Source organism: Astatotilapia calliptera, chromosome 7, assembly GCF_964374335.1.
Source record: "Astatotilapia calliptera chromosome 7, fAstCal68.1, whole genome shotgun sequence".
Classification (NCBI taxonomy): Eukaryota; Metazoa; Chordata; class Actinopteri; order Cichliformes; family Cichlidae; genus Astatotilapia; species Astatotilapia calliptera.
Window position 1 is genome coordinate 53,380,544 of NC_137428.1, and position 19,306 is coordinate 53,399,849.

Consider the following 19,306-nt stretch of genomic DNA (forward strand, 5'->3'; position numbering starts at 1 on the left):
CAAATTTTGAAGATGGTGTTTGCCTTTTTGATCTAAAAAGCTCAATAAAGTGATTTCCCAACAATGTCAAAGTATCAAATATGACCGAGTGGAAGTTGTGTAACAAAGAAAAACAACAAACAGCTGGAGTTAAAGCGAGCAGAGGAATTCTCTTGCAACGTGCCTCGCTTTCATCCTGCCAGGGGAATACAGCGCAGACTGGCCAAGATTAGACATCCTTCCTGCAGCATTTTTCACGGTGACTCCTGGGATTTTAAGATCGAAAAACATGCAAGCAATGCGCAAAGAGGCTCAAGGTGCATCACCCTGTGCTCCAGTGGATCATGTGGAGAAACCTAAAATAAGCCGTGGTAAATCTAAAAACACACAGACATGAACTCTGTCCCCTTTAAAGACGCTGTCACTGTGACGAGAGTCACAGTATTCCAGGAATGTCCTGATCCATCGGGGCCGGGATGCCTTAGGGAAGAGACTGAGATTGCTCATAACCGCGCCACTTGCTCTCCTTTAACATATACATGCACATGTGTAAGAGGATGAGTCATACAATAGGCATTTATTTTATTTTATTTTACTGTGAGAAAACATTAGTCCTGACAGCACGTTCCTCCTTTCATCACTCATCACTATGTCTCTGGCATTTTTACTCTTATTTTCTTTTATCTATCTGCACTTTAAACCTTTTCCACAGTATCAAATGAGCTCGATAAATCTGCTCCCTGCTTGTCACATTTTTTTTCCCTTCTTCTTTGAAATGACTCTTTTGAATCTCGGGGTTAAGTAACAACAAAAGCTAAAGAAAAAAAAGGCATGCAACCGGATAATTATTTGGGTCAAGGGTTGCGTGACCCCCTCAGGTCTGGGGCTGTTGCCTGTCTGACAACTTCAGACAGATAAAGTGTGGTTAATGAGCTGCAGTTAGAAATAAGTGCTGATATGTAGCAGGAATGTAACACCTGTGTGGATTTTGAATGGAATTCTAAATCCTGCTTTAGGGAGGAAGGCACATTCATGAATGTTGTGTTGAGCGGATGATTCTTTATTTGTTTATTAGAAATAAAAATAACCAAAAAATGGTTTCCGGCTACAAGTTTTGAGGAAAGCAGATACGAAAATTACTTTTCTTTGTATTGCATGAAAGGACAAAAGTCTAGTGATAAAGTGCAAACTGCAGAAACAATTGTGTTATACAGACACGACATGTTAAGGCAAAGCTAGCAAAGAACCCAGACTGACATTAAATTGAGTGTCTGCCAATACCAGCCCAGCATCCAGACCCTGATCTTCAATGGGTAACAAAGGAAGTGACGAACAATCAGACTTGCAGCACTGAAACCTCAGTTTCCATCTGTACGTGTTTCTACAGCAGAATCACAGTCGGCCACTTCAAAGTGTCTTTTTAGATTTATATTGTCACCTTCCAAACTCTAAAAAGAAGCATTATATATATGTGTGTATATATGTGTATATATATATACGTATATATAAAAAAACACCCAGCACGCCCCTGCGGGCGGTTTATCCTTCAAGCTCGGGTCCTCTACCAGAGGCCTGGGAGCTTGAGGGTCCTGCGCAGTATCTTAGCTGTTCCCAGGACTGCGCTCTTCTGGACAGAGATCTCCGATGTTGTTCCCGGGATCTGCTGGAGCCACTCGCCTAGCTTGGGAGTCACCGCACCTAGTGCTCCGATTACCACGGGGACCACCGTTACCTTCACCCTCCACATCCTCTCGAGCTCTTCTCTGAGCCCTTGGTATTTCTCCAGCTTCTCGTGTTCCTTCTTCCTGATATTGCTGTCATTCGGAACCGCTACATCGATCACTACGGCCGTCTTCTTCTGTTTGTCTACCACCACTATGTCCGGTTGGTTAGCCACCACCATTTTGTCCGTCTGTATCTGGAAGTCCCACAGGATCTTAGCTCGGTCATTCTCCACCACCCTTGGGGGCATCTCCCATTTTGACCTCGGGACTTCCAGGTTATACTCGGCACAGATGTTCCTGTACACTATGCCGGCCACTTGGTTATGGCGTTCCATGTATGCCTTGCCTGCTAGCATCTTGCACCCTGCTGTTATGTGCTGAATTGTCTCTGGGGCATCTTTACACAGCCTGCACCTGGGGTCTTGCCTGGTGTGATAGACCCCAGCCTCTATGGATCTTGTACTCAGAGCTTGTTCTTGTGCTGCCATGATTAGTGCCTCTGTGCTATCTTTCAGTCCAGCTTTGTCCAGCCACTGGTAGGATTTCTGGATATCAGCCACCTCCTCTATCTGCCGGTCGTACATACCGTGCAGGGGCCTGTCCTTCCATGATGGTTCCTCGTCTCCCTCCTCTTTCTTGGGTTTCTGCTGCCTGAGGTATTCACTGAGCACTCGGTCAGTTGGGGCCATCTTCCCAATGTATTCATCCTGGACTGTGGTGCTGACACTCACCAGTCCCCGGCCCCCTTCCTTCCTCTTAGCGTACAGCCTCAGGGTGCTGGACTTGGGGTGAAACCCTCCATGCATGGTAAGGAGCTTTCTTGTCTTTATGTCAGTGGCTTCTATCTCCTCCTTTGGCCAGCCTATTACCCCAGCAGGGTACCTGATCACGGGCAGGGCGTACGTGTTGATGGCCCGGATCTTGTTCTTACCATTCAGCTGACTCCTCAGGACTTGCCTGACCCTCTGCAGGTACTTGGTGGTTGCAGCTTTTCTAGCGGCCTCTTCATGGTTCCCATTCGCCTGCGGGATCCCCAAGTACTTGTAACTGTCCTCTATGTCTGCAATGTTGCCTTCTGGTAGTTCAATCCCCTCAGTTATGACTACCTTCCCTCTCTTTGATACCATCCGACTACACTTCTCCAGTCCGAACGACATTCCAATGTCATTGCTGTATAGCCTGGTAGTGTGGATCAGTGAATCGATGTCTCGTTCACTCTTGGCATACAGCTTGATGTCATCCATGTACAGGAGGTGGCTGACAACTGCTCCGTTCCGTAGTCGGTATCCGTAGCCAGTCTTGTTAATGATCTCACTGAGGGGGTTCAGGCCTATGCAGAACAGCAGTGGGGACAGAGCATCTCCTTGGTAGATCCCGCACTTGATGGTGACTTGTGCTATGGGCTTGGAGTTGGCCTCTAGTGTTGTACGCCACATCCCCATTGAGTTCCTGATGAAGGCTCTCAGGGTCCCATTGATCTTGTACAATTCTAGGCATTCCAGTATCCAGCTGTGGGGCATTGAGTCATAGGCCTTCTTGTAATCAATCCAGGCAGTGCACAGGTTGGTCAGTCTGGTCTTGCAGTCTCGGCTGACTGTTCTGTCTACCAGTAGCTGGTGTTTTGCGCCTCTGGTATTCTTGCCAATTCCTTTCTGTGTCCCGCTCATGTATTGACCCATGTGCCTGTTCATCTTAGCCGATATGATCCCTGACAGGAGCTTCCATGTAGTACTGAGGCAGGTTATTGGTCGGTATATATATATATATATATATATATATATATATATATATATATATATATATATATATATATATATATATATATATATATATATATATATATATATATGTGTGTGTGTGTGTGTGTGTGTTTATATGTGCTCAGGACGATAGGGACTTTAACCTAAGTTTTATATTGTGAACTGATGAGGCATTTCAGGACATGACAGGGACACGGAAAAGTAAAATGACGAGTAGTGTAACAGTTTATTTCCTCCAGGGCAAAATAAAGGAATGTGCAATGCATTACTTTTTGGGGGGGCTAACTATCCCAACACTGGACTACACTGACCAGTCAGTGATGTCATGATGGCTACTCCCTTCTTTGATTTACAGTTTATAGTGCCACCTCATACCCTTCCCTTTAGCTACAGCCATGGTGCCCTCTGTCTCATTTTACTTGCTGTGTATTCTCTTTATAGGATAAGCTAATGTGTTTGCACTGAGGATCATTACAACCAACTTCATATTATAAAATTAAAAATGAAAACAAATAGAGCACACAAATAAAAAAAGAAAAGATTATTAGAACTGTGTTGGATGATTATTAGAAGTAAAAATAGAAGCCTGTATATTTCAGTATAATCACCTCGCTTCATCATTTTTTCCAACACTATCATCTTTAAAGCGTTTACGTCATAAGGTCTTCCCGGAATACTTTTGGTGTTTTCAGATTTTAGTGGGAGTGGGAGTGGTCTGGAAAAGACCAGAAGAGGGCGGTGCTAATCTCTTCATATTCCCAAATGTCAATGAAAACTCTCCACAGCAAAGTTGAATCCTGAGGGGTGGAGTGGAAATAATTGAAGAATAATGCGTGCCGAGGATTGGGATGAAGTAGTCCAAGCTAAGCCTGCAGAGGATTTAAACACGACAAAAGGCGGAATTAAACTCAGCATTTCTAAATGTCTGTTGTAGCAGTTTTATAACAGGGAAAGGGGACGTTATTAGCAAATGGGCATCCTTAGATAAAGCACTTGAATGCGCCTTCTTGCCTTGTTTTACCTTATGCAGACTTACAGCGCAGTCAGGATGAGGCTGTGGATTCTGCTGCTCATTTTCCCGGTGAGCGCATCCTCTCCTCTGTTAGCCGGTGAGTATGAACCTGCTTGGTGTTTCTTTTCAGTGTCATTTAAGAAAGTTGTTTAACTGTTGGAAAATGCTAGCTGGATCTCCAATTACTAATATCCCAAAAGTAAACACACACTTTCTCTCCCCAGTAACGTCTAAAGCCAGGGATCACCGCTGCTCTGGACGAGCCTGCAACCCCCGCATGGGCAACTTGGCCCTGGGTAGAGTGCTGAGCACTCGGTCGGTGTGCGGCTTCAACTCCTCGGAGCCCTTCTGCTTCTACAGACAGACCTCCGCCCCCCGCAGCAGCAGGGGGTCTTGCTCGGCGGCAACGTGCAGCCGGTGTAACTCTGCCATCCCCAGCCAGGAGCACCCTCCATCTGCCATGAGCGACTCCTCTTTCCGCCACCCTGACACCTGGTGGCAATCTGCGGAGGGGGTAAAGGAGGAGACGCTCCAGCTGGATCTGGAGACGGAGTTCCTCTTCACCCATTTGATCCTGGTGTTCCGCTCCCCACGCCCTGCTGCCATGGTGCTGGAGCGCTCCCAGGACCGTGGACGCACATGGAAGACCCTCAGATATTTTGCCAGAAACTGCGACGAGACGTTTGGCCTGGTGGAGGGGTCACCAGTTGGCGAGGGTGGGGCAACTTGCACCTCCAAGTATTCAGGAGCTTATCCTTGTAGCAGAGGAGAGGTGAGTGTTGTCCTGAAATCTGAGTTATGTGCTTATGGAGTTATGGAACGTTTCGGATTTACATATCTAATCAAACAAGTCATCTGAAGTCGAATCATTTTGAAATAAGCCTTGAAAAGGGGAGAAGAGTGATGTACTGTAGCTCTGACAGAGATCTGGAGGGCAGATCTGGAGTGTCATTTCTGAGATATGTGATCACATCAGTGCTGCCAGACATCCCAGCACTTCACAGCAACTGCTTCACCTTTGTGATTTATTTATTGGCACTTTATTAGCTGCTATCACACAAACTACCAACCAAACAGTTGACCAAGCTTTGTAAACTAATCTCCCTCTCATGGGCCTTGCCTTCAAGGCCTCAAGCTGCTGTGATATGCACAGCTACAATATCAGAGTTCATTTTGACACTTTTTTTTTTTACACACACAAGCCATATGCTGCCTTACCACCAGCTATGTTTCATTCACAGATCGACTCTCGCTGGACAGAGTAAAGATTTGTTTTGCTCTAAATTTGCCTAAGAACATGTTGGGAGGTTCTGGTTGGATAACACAATGAATATATGGCTGATCTCATAATTGCAGTGCATTTGCCTGAAGTGTGTGTGTTGCCAGTATGTGAGCTCTGCTTCTCATCCTTTATAATTAGCGTCCCTTCTTCTGCTAACACTCAAAGAAGCCCTGAAATGTTAATTGTTGAAATGAATATTTAGAGTCAACCTTGTTTTTTGTTGTTGTTTGTTTTTGGTGAAGAGATGAAGTAAAACGTGCTCCTTATAAATCAGCCTTTTCAGATTGCACATCAGATTCTGTATATTTACCAAGTGCGTGGTGCCACAGTGTTGCACAACCATTCTGACACAGCAACAAGTCTCTCTCATGCTCATGACTTGTACAAACCTTAGCAAAGTAATCACTCCCTCATTTTCAGCTTCATATTTCTATTCTTGAGGTTCTCTAGAGTTCTCATTGTCTCATGCTGGGCCTCGGTACGAGCTCTCAGTTTGTTTGCTGTCCTTTAGTTCCACTCCCTCAAATGGTTTCTGCAAGCGTGCCCCTTGCAAACAGACGGTTTAAACAGCAGGTGACTGTGTGGGTTTTGAAGGAAAAGTGACAAAATTCAAGTATGCTTCCAGAAAAACATATAATTCACTTCCAGTTGGCTCAACATGTTTAAAAATAATCTATATGGGCTGGAAAGGAAAGGCCATTTGGAGAGGATATTGTAGTATATAGTGTATTTTATACACAGACTTGGTCCATAGATATTAAAAGTGAATGTTTTGAGCCTGTGATAACTTCCTTCTCCTCTGTGTGACTCACAGTTTTCATCCCTGTTCTTAGAATTCAGAGGCGGGCTGAGATTATTCGTCTAAACAATCAACATTTAACAAAATGTAACGAGGGAGAAGAAGAACCATACACTGATGTTCACATTTAAGCTACTCATGTATTGCTGTAACAGCAGCTGTAGCACAAGCGTGTGAGGAAATCCAGGCTGGTGCCTGCTTTTACAAACTTAATTTATGTTTGGTCATGATCCGTCAGTGCATCTAAGATTGTTTTTTTAATACTTGTTAGAGAGGTTTTTGGAGGTTTTCACATGTGCTGCCCTTCATCCTCCAGGTGATCTACCGAGCCTTGTCACCCTGGCACTCAGTGGATCCCTATGGCCCGGCTGCTCAGGACCAGCTCATGGTCACCAACCTGAGAGTCCGTCTGCTGCAGATTCAGCCGTGCCCCTGCCAGGCCAAGCATCCTGGTGCCTCTGCCCTCCCCACGGATCATTACGCCATCTATGATTTTATAGTCAAAGGCAGCTGCCTTTGCAATGGACACGCCGACCACTGCGAACCGGCCCGTGCCCACCTTTCTGGCACACAGAACATCAGCAACATGGTGAGCACTCATTGAGCTTGAGTTTGTGAAACGGTTTGCAGGTACATGACAACCCACTAACAAAAATGCCCCGTTGTGAGAATGTACTCAAATGTTGTGTCACGTTGAAATCTGCTGATGCCCCCAGTTTGTCTCGAGGTTTGTGATGTGGTTTGGGTTTGGGGTTTTGTTCCCACCACTCCCTCGTTACCCAGCTGTGTGCTGGTATGTGCTGCTGAAGTGGAGGGCTGCAGTGAAGACTGAATATTAAGCCACAGCTTTACCTACCATTACAGGGATTTAAGGGGGTGGAAACCTTAATTATGGTATTCGGCCTAATACTTTAACAGCCCATAGTCTCAGTCATGTTATTCTCTTAACTGTAAGTGGAGAATAGAAACAATAGTTTATTGCCAACACAGCCTAAGAGGTGTAGACATGTTGCACAGTGTGTAAACACTGTCAGCGTGCATTTAGATGCCACTATGTTGCGATACTTAAGAAGGAGGTTGGTTATAAGTACATTAGGTGCTTATTACAATGTGCATGGTTGTTTATGTGCAGCATCAATTTTAGAAAATGGATCAACAATGACTCCAAAATACACATTTATTTAAAATGGCTATTATTGTGTATAATTAACTATAAACAGCTAAATTAACAATTTCAAATTGGTCACATGACACATGAAGTCATAACTGATCTCTAAGCGATGTTCCTTTAGTGCATGCAGATACAATAAAACGCTCAATAACTGTTAAATTCTCACTGTCTGGTGCGTTTGTCCGGCAGGTCCACGGCAAGTGTGCCTGCAGACATAACACGGCCGGCGAGCACTGCGAGCGCTGCGCACCTCTCTACAACGATCAACCCTGGCAGGCCGCCAACGGCATCACGGGGACGGCGCACGAGTGTCAGAGTGAGTGATGGGGCGAGAGAGTGAGATGCATCGTAGGACACGCGGCTCGTTGGCTTATCGGGAAAATTAATTTAGCGTCATAAATCACACGCACACCTTTTAGATGCTGATGCACCGCTTAAAGAGTGTCACTGGGGTTCAAAGTTGAGAGGTGAGCTGATTAAAGCGTCACACTTGAATGTTTCTTTTCTTTTCCCACGCTCGTCTGAACAAAGAGTGCAAGTGTAACAGCCACGCCAGGAGCTGTCACTTCAGTCGAGGGCTGTGGCTCGCAACGGGGCGACGGCGTGGCGGGGTGTGCGACGACTGCCGCCACAACACGGAGGGCCGTCACTGCCAGAGCTGTAAGAAGGGCTTTTACAGAGATCCCAGCCGACCAAAAATGGCACCTGACTCCTGCAAAGGTAAGACCCCACAGTGTGTCTTTGTTTTTTGGCCTTAAACCAAAACTTTAAACTCTATTTGGAGCAACGCCAGCTGAAAAGTCCAACTAAGAGTTGCAGAATTTGCTATTTGGAGGGTTTTGATTTTTCTTTTTTACCCTCTGGATTAAAGCACATTGATCTCCTTGATAAGGGGATTTTGCTCCAGCACCTTCCTAAGTCACTGATGAGACACAAAGCAGACTTTTAGCCCGCTCCTTAACAGGAGTCTCTGTAATTCTTGCTTAAGTTGCATTCGAGGTTTCAGAGTGTGGCTGTAATTGCAAACAGTGGAGGAATGTCTCCACGTTTTTCCCCATTGTTGCCCTTCCATCCTTCCAAGCATTCTGCAACATTCTTTCTTACACAAACTAGAAATGAAAAAAAAAAATCAATCTGTCATGTCAACGAGCCTTCAGACAGCGAGCCGAGGGAGTCCTTCACTGTTTGTTTTTGCTGCATCTGCTCAAAGCACACTGACTACATAACATACTTCCGACTTGTCGCTTGTAACGAGTGCAATGATAAAATACAGCTGATGTGGAAGTTCAGAAGTGTTTGCTACAGAGATGTTAACACGCAGTTCTCTTGTTCTGTCACTCTCTCCTGCACAGCCTGTTCTTGCCACCCTGTCGGCTCAGTCCACTCAGGTGGCAGCACTCTCTGCAACCCTAACACCGGGGAGTGCACTTGTAAGCCCGGTGTCGGAGGCTCCTACTGTGACAGCTGCATGACGGGATACTGGGGGCTTAATGAATACGGCTGCCGTCCGTGTGACTGCACGGGGGACTGTGACCCCTACACTGGTGACTGCATTTCTGGGTAAGAGCCAAGACTCAACCATATGTATTAATGGAAATAAATCAGGTGATTTATGCTGGGGAGTTTGAGAGCATACTGGGTTATTAACTGGCTCTGACTGGTTTTACCTCTGCGGCACAGCTCAGATGTGGAGGTCTTCTATACAGCCAGTGGCCACATGGGACACAGCAGCAAATATAGTGAGACGGCACTCTTTAGGGTAGAGGAGCTTTTCTCTGCACTGCACCACTCCGGTGAGTCACAGGTCACATCACGCCAAGCACTCTGCGTGCTCATCGGCCCACATAGATGCAAATAAGGCTGCTTTCATCTAACAATCTATACTTCACGGTGAAATTATGTGTATTAATCTTGTTATCTGTTTGACTTTCATTTTCCAGAGAAATGTGAATGCATAGAGGTAACCCTTGGCAACCCTAAACTCTTCTGTGCTGCAGAGTTTGACTATGGTAAAAAAAATGTTTACATTTATTGTAAACCTGTGAGAGTCAATCTTAACAATCTGAATGATTTATAATGAAATGCTTGATGTCTTGAGGCCAGGATAGGGTTAGGGTCTCATATTTTAAATCATTTTTGCACATGACCTGTGGACAGTGTCAAGATAATCAGGTCCTGTCTCACAGGGAGCACACAACAGGACAAAGTCCGCTTCAGACGTGCTCTCCTGACTTGAAGTGATCAGTTTGGGTTAGGTGAGGCTGCTACCTGGAAAGAATGTGCAGAAGGCAGGACATATGACACCCGATGGCTCAGGGGGGAATTCACTAGATAATTACCTTCACCTTTGATGCAAGACACCATGCAAATCAGTAAAATTGGACATCGTGTGGTCTTTGTCTACGGAGCTAGCAGGTTAAACATTTCATGCTTATGTCACATCTGACTGACCACAGGTACCACCCCATATCTTAAATTACATGCCTTAAAAAGAACATATTTTCATAAATGTGAGGAAATGTTCCTTCAGAGCCAAAAAACACATTAGAAAATTCTAATTAGAGTCTTATTAGTACTACTATTAGTCAACACTTATATTCTAAACGATTAGAATGTTTCTCACATGGTTATTATTTGTTTACTTCTTTTGGTTGTTTTCTTGCCTTGGCAGTACTGGTGGCAAAGGTGATGTCAGCCCACGACAAAGGCTCTCACGCAGAGGTGAAGGTCAAGGTCAAGAAGGTGTTGTATCAGAACCCTCAGATGAAGATCCAGAGGGGAAGTGTTACCCTTTACCCAGAGTCCTGGACCACCCACGGCTGTACCTGCCCCATCCTCAACCCAGGTCAGCTGCAGCCGGCTCCAATGAGAAACTTTATTGCTCACGATGCAGAAGTGTATAATTAGTCGACTCTTGAGTGCACAAGAGTGCCGGCTTTGTGCAGAGTGAAAGATCCCTGTCGCCTCTCACAGAGGCTTTGAGTGAGTGCCAACATCCAAGCATTACTCATTTAAATTGGACATTTACAACTAAAAGATTAGACACACTTCTCTGTTATGAGACTATTTCACGTCTAACACTCCACAATAATCGCTTCTGCTAAGCTAGCCAGGGAAGCGCGGTATTTAACTTGTTATAGCTAAATGATGTACATTTCCATAGTCATTTTTTTTCTCTTTTTTCTTCACCCTGCTGTAGTGGCATTCTCAGCAGATCTGAAATACATTATTGCTTTTTTTCCCCTTCTCCAATATAGGATCTGAGTATGTGGTGGCTGGTCATGAAGACTGGAAGAAAGGCCGACTTATTGTTAACACCAAGAGCTTTGTTAAACCTTGGAAGGCAAGCCTCGGACGCAAACTCCTCCACATCCTCAGAAAACACTGCGGCCACTGGTAGGGAACCGCCGAGAAGTGCAGTGGACGCAGCTGGCAGCAGGACTGTCTGAATTAGGCCTCACTTGGACATGAAAGTGAAACCGCTGCCTATTTCTTTTTCTTTTTTTCCACGGTCCATGGTCTCAGAACAAAAGGGGGAAAAAGCTATAGGACTGAGGTTGTGAACCTGTGATAAAAATAAGCATGTGAGAGCAGATACCTTCCAGACTACAGTCACTGTAGGATCAAAGAGAACAAAGCAGACCGTAAAAACCTTCATCCGCACAAAGCTGTCTGAATTGTATTCCTGTTATGCTGTGCCTCAGCTCATAAAACTTTCAAGATTATTTATAAAGCAGCAAGAAGTGCATATTAAATACTCAATTATACTTCATTTCCTGGCTCGATTTCCTCGCTGTCGGAGCGTCCTGCTGTATCCACTTTATGGAAGACTGTTTACTTTGAAATTTCGCAAAGGCACAGACTGAATGATCCGTGTCGTCACACAGATATTGCCGATAAATCATGAACGAGTAAACATCAGGCAGCGTGTGTGGAAGAGTACATATGCTAGATGTCCTTGGTGGTGAGTCTGGGACTGTGCAAGTCAGAACAAGTAACTCCGGGATGAAGGGAGAGGATGAAAAAACATTAAAGGAATCAGATGGCTTAAATCTGAGCAGCTCCACTTTACTCTGGGCCACTCGCCCCCCTGCTGACTGATGAGAACAAAACCCTCTCTGCATACAACAGGCTAAAACACTTGGGATTTGTTTGCTCTTATAGCCAGCTCACTACGAAAGGATTTCACCTTCTTTGGAAGACCTGCTTCCACATGAGGAGGATTCGCTTGACAAGACCTCCCTTAAGTCAGCCCTGCAGGAAGCGGTGCGTGTTTGGGTGTTGCAAATGCTCTCTGAACATATGCTTCTCTTTTTGGCCTGTGACTCCTGCTGCCTCAAAATAAATATGTATTAAAAGCCGGGGTATTAATGGACATCACAGTGTATCAGATCCGGAGTCCACAAGCCACTTTAGAGCCAGCCCCCGGTTAAGAATAGGCCTGGTCTGCTGTCTCCAAGGAGAAAGGACAAACTGTATGAGGGGACACGATGCATTCCTCAGCCATAGCATCACCACCCATGCCCTTGTCTGAAAGACTTTGCCAAAATAAGAGAAATGGGCTGGAAATTTTCTTTTAGAGGACAAGGTGGTGATTTTTTTTTATTTTTTAGGGTGAATGAATGTGCTCTGTCGTCATCGTGATGCTTGCAACGCTGTTTCTGTGTCCTGTCCGTTCTGTTTCATCTAAACTGCATAAACTAAACATCAGTGTGCTCATTCTTAATGCTTCTGGGAAAAATCGGTTTCATTCCTCGGTCACATTATGCAGAAGCACCAGGCTATGAATAAACAGCCTGATGTGCCTTACTGCATCATCTTCACCAGCAGAGGTGGCTGACTGATATTTAACCCATGTTTGAGTACCGCCCTCCGTTGGTTAAAAGAGAGAAATACACATGTACGTGGTTAAAGTTTGACATCATTTGACATTTTTGCTTACTAGCTAAGAAAAGAGGGAGCAATATAAGTGGAAACAATAAACATTCACTGTTGTAATGTTTATTTTTGGTCAAACTCTTTCTTAAGACGGAGGTTTTTCCTCAGGTTTCAGCACTGCAGCACAGCCTGCATTAGGTATTGGAGTAGTCTTCCTAATAAACTGTAAAACTGCTGTGTATCGGTGATGTCTCTAGAGCTGCCAGAGAGCTCCATGAACTTGAATGCAGCATTGGATGCAAGATTTATAACAATTTATTTCTTATAAAACTGCCTCAAATTAAAATAAAGCAAAGAAATGTAGAAGTATAAATATTTGATAGCGGTTCCGTTTTCCTCACATGAGCTTAACAAGGCAATAAAGCACAGCATGTTCAGGCAAGGTGCGAGCACCTAAACCTCCTTTTTTTTGCATGATTCTTTTGCATAAATCTCTTTTGCATATTACCTAAAAGCAGCACATCAAAAAAAAGCTAAAATGACAACGCTGAATCAGTTAAAGATATGCCCTTTTTACTATTGGCTTGATCCTTTGGAGAGAGAGAAAGAAATGAAACAAAACTATCTCAGCTAACTTCATGAGAGTCTTTTTTTTTTTTTTTGCTAAAACAATTATCTAAAGGTATTCAAGCACTGGAAATTTAGGTCAGAGAAATATTGCATATTTGCTGTCAGTCTGAAGAAGTCTGTCGTCTCCTGGTTCGTTGTGGATTTTGGCGCATGCTTAGTAGTCGTCGCCCCGGCTCACCACCTCTTTGCATGTGGGCCTGAGTAGGATGGTGTGCTCATACTGGGCGGTGTAGCTGCCCTTGATGTCGCAGAGAGGTGGGTACGGGTCTATGATGCCAAGGTCGCACAGATTCTTCAACGCCATGAGGTACTTGCTCTCTCCCAGGCGGTCCAGCCAGCGGCGGCAGAATGCCAGAGTGCCAAAATTCTCATTGATCACGTTCAGCAGATGTTTAGCCCTCGGAAGTCTGCGGTGTTGGTGGCGACACGGAAAGAGAGGTGAGAGAAACGTGACAAACTGGAGATCGAAGAAAGCCACCGTATAAAAACATAAAGCACGAGGCGATGAGGTGAAAACAGAAACCTTATTGGCACGTGTCCCACGTTGAAGTTTTTCATGTAATGCGAGCACTCCATGTCATCGTGGACAGCGCCTCTTCCAGTGCTGCCAAATGTCTCGATGGCATAAGCTTCACCTTCCTGAGAAGCAGCAAAAGAAGCAAAAAGAGACGAGGACTTTAAAGTGCAGAAATGAAAGACTGTTAGAGCAGGGCAGGTGTCATTGAGCACTCATAGGACAAAAGCACTTTAGAGGGAGGAGGGGAGGCTGAGAGCAAATTTAACAAAAACCTCAAGTTGTCAGCCGATGACATATTCGTGTGGAGTCTATTAAAGGGCGGTAGTGCTCTTTTCAGCTGTTGATTGGTCGGATCTCACTGGCACTTTGCTTCTCTATCAGCACGTGACTGCTGTCGGAGTCCCCCGTGGTACGAGCTGATAGCACTGAGACGCCCTTTCTCGCTGCACCGATAATCAGTCAAAGTGCTAGCAGTCCCCGTGGCACACCCAGCTGCCACTCTCTGATCACAAAGAGGGTAATTGCCCTTTTACACCAACACACTTTAGCTAAAAATACAATACACAAAGCTGCCACATCAGCATCAACCCCTCCTCAACTCTCCTGGAACCATCAGGTGAAAGGCTTGACGCAGCAACTTCCCAATTAAAATGCCCACTTCTGTCCAAGATAAAACCCCAGCCATGCACCACAGCTGTGCAGCCAGGCACAGGCTCACTTTAGTTCCCTGCATAATGCGAAGCCGTCTTTCTCCTTGGCCCCGTTAATGAACTCTTGATGCCCACGATTGAAACGAGTGGCTGGTGTGCTAACACGTGTTGCAACTCGATGGGGCCGCTAATTCCATTAAAAAGTGTAATTAGGGTGCTTAGGAGGGTGACCGAGAAGCTGTTAAAGCGGCGAATTGGAACATTTCTCCAGACCCCGTCGTAACCCTAACCAGCCACATGTTCGTCCAGTTGCACTTAAGAATTAAAAAGGGTCCATTTGCATTCACGCAAGGTCAGTCAGGTGGAAAAGGTTTAATTTCAAACGCTTTAGTAAAAAAAAAAAAAAGAGGTCTGCAGTTTTTTAATTTGGGCCCCACAGTCTAATCCACGTGTAATCTGTGGTAAATGGTGTACAAACCTCCATCCTTGTGGCTTCTCCACCTTTTACGATAGGGACCGTCTTCCCTGAGTGTATCCTGTATTGTCCAATAGAGTGGCCGTTGAGATTCCTTACCGGCTTCACTGTCAAGAGAGCGGCACACAGAGGGTTTCATAAACAGGAAGCAGCTCTAAGCCTTGTTCGTGATTAAAAAGGATGAAGCATGGCATCATTTTTATTTTACCTTGATATGTTTTCCCATCTATCTCCACTTCATAAGACTCCATCACCTCCTGAATGGTCTCGCCAACATCGCACAGGCGCACATCAATTCCGGCGAACTGGGACAGATCAGAGTTTGCACACACACGTCAGTAAATAACACGCCATCCATCGCACACTGAAGGTCTGGAGAGTAAGAATCACATCCCACTTCTTTTTTTTTCTGATTTTTGAGGGGGAACTAACTCTGAATAAGTGAATCGTATACTGACAGCCTTTAATATATCCAGTCTGAGCATCATCAGGTAACATCAGGTACCAAAGTAGTCACATTTAAGTGAGACATCATCTTTTTCCAGCCACATGTTTAATAAAAAAATATAAATTATTGTTTTTTTGCATTATGCGCTGTTCAGTTGCTGTATATCCATGCATTTCTATTTTACACTTGATTGCTTTTATGCTTTCTCACTATAAGATTACATCAGATTTTAACAGTGTGTCCCCTGCAGCTGGCAGGAATTCAACAGCGTGCACATTTTATGTCACCCTGAATTATTACACGCCACTGTACGTTATGATTTGTGCCGTTATTTCAGAGTTATCGTCACCCGTTATCACAGTTGCATTTCAGACTAGATATGAATTATAACCTAAACTGTGATCTGGTTTGATGATTCTCGTTTTTTTTCATAAGTCTTTGTGTAAGCACGGTGCATGGGAGGACGGGCCCTATTACCCTGATGCCAGTGTTGGTTGCGTCTCTCACAGCCTCCAGCAGTCGGTCGTACTTTGGATTGAAAGTGACGGTGAAGGCACAGTCTATTATTCGACCTGAAAATACCAAACAGTTTGGTTAGTGCCGGCAGCGGCTAATTATTTTCATTTTTTTACACTTTTTTTTTTTTGCAGAAACATTCAGCATGTATTCATCCAGAAAAAGAGGACGTTAATTAACTTATGAGAACAGTTTATTCCAGGCGGCCAGAATCATAAGGCAATCATCACTCCACCGTGCCAAATGGGGAATGGGAGACCGTAACTTGAAAAAGCACTTAAAAAGTTATTAGCGAGCTCTCACCGTTGATGTGCGTTCCAAAGTCAATTTTGCAGACGTCGTCGTAGCGCAGCACAGTCGGGTCTCCGGCGTTTGGGGTGTAGTGGGCTGCGCAGTGGTTGATGGAGCAGCCTGTGGGGAAAGCCAGGCCCGCCTTTAACCCATCTTCTTTGATGAGCCGCCTGGAGCAGTCTTCCAGCTTCTCACTGACAGAAGCAGAAAGAAACACAAAGAGGCAGCAGATGTTAGAGAGAAGCCAGGTAAAACATTCAGAGGAGAAAAGGTGGGAGCAGATCCTCCCTTTCTTTCAAGGTCTTAATCACATTCTCATCTTCTCAGACCATATCAATAACTCTCAAAGACAAATCAGCGTGTTTCTCACCAGATCTCTATCATGGTCATCCCTGGTTTGATCCAGCTCATGACATACGCACGGACCTGCCGGTGTGCCTCGGCCGCCTGCCTGAAATCATTCCACATTTCCTCGTTAGCCCTGTCCAGGGCCCGCTTCTCCTCGCTGGTGGTCCGCCACGCTGCGCTGCGCCTGGGGGTGGGTGCAGGGGAGCACCACGGAGAGGAGGCACTCATTATTTTCTCATTATACAAATGTTTGTAATGAGGCTATGACACATGCTCCCTGAAAAAAACACTGCACAGGTGAAAACAGTGCTGATATTTTTAACTGCAGCAAAACATACTAAAAAAAAAAAGAGAATGGATTTACATCTTTACTGGAAACACGATCAATTAGTATATTATAGCCTGTATGGATAGGCGGAAAGTGGGACCTAAGTTAAATGTAGGAATGCCACACAACGGAAGACGGAAGGAACAACGTAGAGGTCACACACACCCGTCTTTTGATGGGGGATATTCACACTCCTCTCCCTTTGGAAAGTCTCCGTTGGGATACAGCTCACAAATAGGGACTGAGGGAGGGTCAGTCTGTCCCTTCACTGTGGCCCAGATACAGAAAAGGCGGAGCAGAGGAAAAAGCAGCAGGAGAGGGGAAATAAAACACGTTAACAAGTTATGAGCCCTTGTGCTCATGACATTGATATTTTGACTTTAAGAGAACAATGCCTGGCATTCTGGTACAGAAAGAGAATTACAGTGCTGGGGAAGTCATTCATATCGTCCTGTCTGAACAACATGCAGTTTTGTCCGACTGCATGTTGCAATACTGACGACTAATGACATGGATTTAAAAAAGACAAACTGCTGTTGTGCTCTGTTTGCAATCATCTGGTGTTCCAAAGCGCTTTCAACGCAGTGACGTCTGTTTTCGAATACACGCCGATGCTCATACACAACCGCAAAGATTTTACTGAACGATCTTTCAATGCTATCAACAAATGCTACATATCTACTTAATATCTTAAGTGTGCGTGTGTTTGCTTTTTAAATGAACAAACAATAAGAAAAATCCTCTTGCTGAGTGAAGAATTTAAATTCTTGGTGCATTTTGGTGCGCTACGGGAAAAAAAATAGCTTACATCCTTTCTTCTTCTTCTTCTTCCTCTTCTTTTTTCCAGCTGAGTTCTCTCCCTCGTCCCCATCTGTTGAAAGCATCATTAGTTTCAATACAGTTTGCAAAGTGAGAAATATCGACAGGCGTTTGGGCACAATTCCCGGAGTGCTACTGAAAATCAAATATCACATTGCAGATATGATCAGCTGAATTTCACAGTGCACTTTCTGGGACTTGAAGTCCAGCAGCATGACCGCTGCAGACAATGATGCTGATAGTGGGCGGCTGTAATAAGAAGATACCTTCTTCTCCATCCTCGGCCCTTTCTTTGTCCTCCAGCGTTTGCTGTTCCAACTGTTTTGTCACATCACCAACACCTCCGGCGTCTCTATCCCCCTCAGCCTCGCTTGTCCCTGCTGCAAAGTCACACAATGCCGTGCATGCATGTGCAGGTGAACATGCACGTGCATGCACGCACACACACATACACAGAGGGAGTAAATTATCTGTGGTTCAGAGTCCATTCAAGAAAGTGCATCTACCATGATCTGAACTTGGCAGGATGTGTGAATAATTTCTTGCCTTGAGAAGTCAGTATCCTCAAGGGCATATGCAGCTTGCAGCATTATGACATTTAGCCCTTCATAGACAGAGCTGTGAGGACCACGCTTGACTTAGGGCAGCTTCAGCAACTTAACCTTTTGGGATTTTACTGCTGATGAAGCAGTAATGCTGCAACTGGCAACATGTCATCGTATTGCACTACAACTGTGGGTCTATTACATAATTTCACGCAGATTATGTGGAGAATTATAGGATCAAACATATTTAATCTGGGCAAGTTACATTTATTCCCCTCATATCTTCAAGTGACAGCTTCCAATCCATTTTTGACGTTACATTTCATTTTCGGAGTCTGTCCCGTTTCCAGATGAGCGCCCTCAGCTTCAGCAGCAGCCGCTGAGAGTTGGGACATCTGGACAGGAATACCCTCTGACAGGTTGAAAAAGTCTCATGTCCAGTACACTTAATGCTCTGCACAACACCGAGCAGTAAGGGGAATATTTTTTTTTTTGCGCTATTTTCTTTAAAAGGATCCTCTAACCGCAAAATGCGCTCCTTACCTGGCGCTGTGGTTCTGCTCCTCTTCTTCTTTCTTCTTTTTTTCTTTACCGATTCCGAGGCGTCCGCTTCTTCTCTTTCCTCGTTCAAGTCATCCCCATTGAGAAGTTGAGGCTCCACTTCAGCCTGGAACTGTAGCTCCGCCATGATCAGCGGCTAAGAGACGAAGTGACGCATAAGCTGCTGGGAGCCTCCAGTGGTCAAAGCAGAAAAGTGTGCTGGAGGGAGCTTCAGCCAATAACGAGCTATTAGACGATCTCTATGCAACAACTTAACCAGAACAGAAGAAGACGATCCTCCTGTGCGCCAAGCAGCAAAAAAAAAAAAAAGAAAAAAGAAAAAAAGTTTCAATCGTCATCAGATTTTTAGAGTTACATTGTTTGGACTCACAGTTCCTGTGATGCTCAGATGTATGTGACAGTCCTGTCCCGGTGTGTGGCCTTTAAAAGCTGCACTGTGCTGGACTCTTTCTCCGATCGTCCAGCGGCTGAGTTTCAGGTTACCTGGCAGCCCAGCGCACACCTGACTGCTACAGCTCCTCAGTATCAACCTGCGCGCCCTTTCTTTCTCTTTGTGTGTCCACATTGCCAAAC

General features: G+C 45.0%; 2 protein-coding genes across 3 annotated transcripts; one reads left to right on the forward strand and one right to left on the reverse strand.

The window, feature by feature from the left end:
- The first annotated feature begins 4,222 nt into the window (after window positions 1–4,222).
- Window positions 4,223–12,729, forward strand: LOC113026557 (netrin-4-like). Its single transcript, XM_026175477.2, has 10 exons — window positions 4,223–4,572; window positions 4,700–5,247; window positions 6,873–7,145; window positions 7,917–8,043; window positions 8,259–8,447; window positions 9,080–9,287; window positions 9,408–9,520; window positions 9,668–9,736; window positions 10,399–10,572; window positions 10,985–12,729. Exons 1-10 carry the CDS (start codon window positions 4,461–4,463, stop codon window positions 11,125–11,127), a joined length of 1,956 nt encoding a protein of 651 aa, XP_026031262.1. The 5' UTR covers window positions 4,223–4,460; the 3' UTR covers window positions 11,128–12,729.
- Window positions 12,713–19,183, reverse strand: LOC113026558 (methionine aminopeptidase 2-like). Of its 2 annotated transcripts, none has more exons than XM_080303847.1 (11): window positions 18,716–19,183; window positions 17,894–18,004; window positions 17,617–17,679; window positions 16,974–17,076; window positions 16,503–16,664; window positions 16,145–16,326; window positions 15,803–15,897; window positions 15,086–15,182; window positions 14,881–14,984; window positions 13,759–13,874; window positions 12,713–13,642 (listed from the first exon to the last, which is right to left on the reverse strand). In XM_080303847.1, the coding sequence occupies exons 1-11, from the start codon at window positions 18,858–18,860 to the stop codon at window positions 13,390–13,392; spliced, it is 1,431 nt and encodes a 476-aa protein (XP_080159973.1). In that variant the 5' UTR covers window positions 18,861–19,183; the 3' UTR covers window positions 12,713–13,389. The 2 variants fall into 2 exon arrangements, with proteins under 2 accessions (XP_080159973.1, XP_026031263.1); XM_026175478.2 differs by having other exon boundaries at window positions 17,894–18,007; window positions 18,716–19,175.
- Window positions 19,184–19,306: the final 123 nt, after the last annotated feature.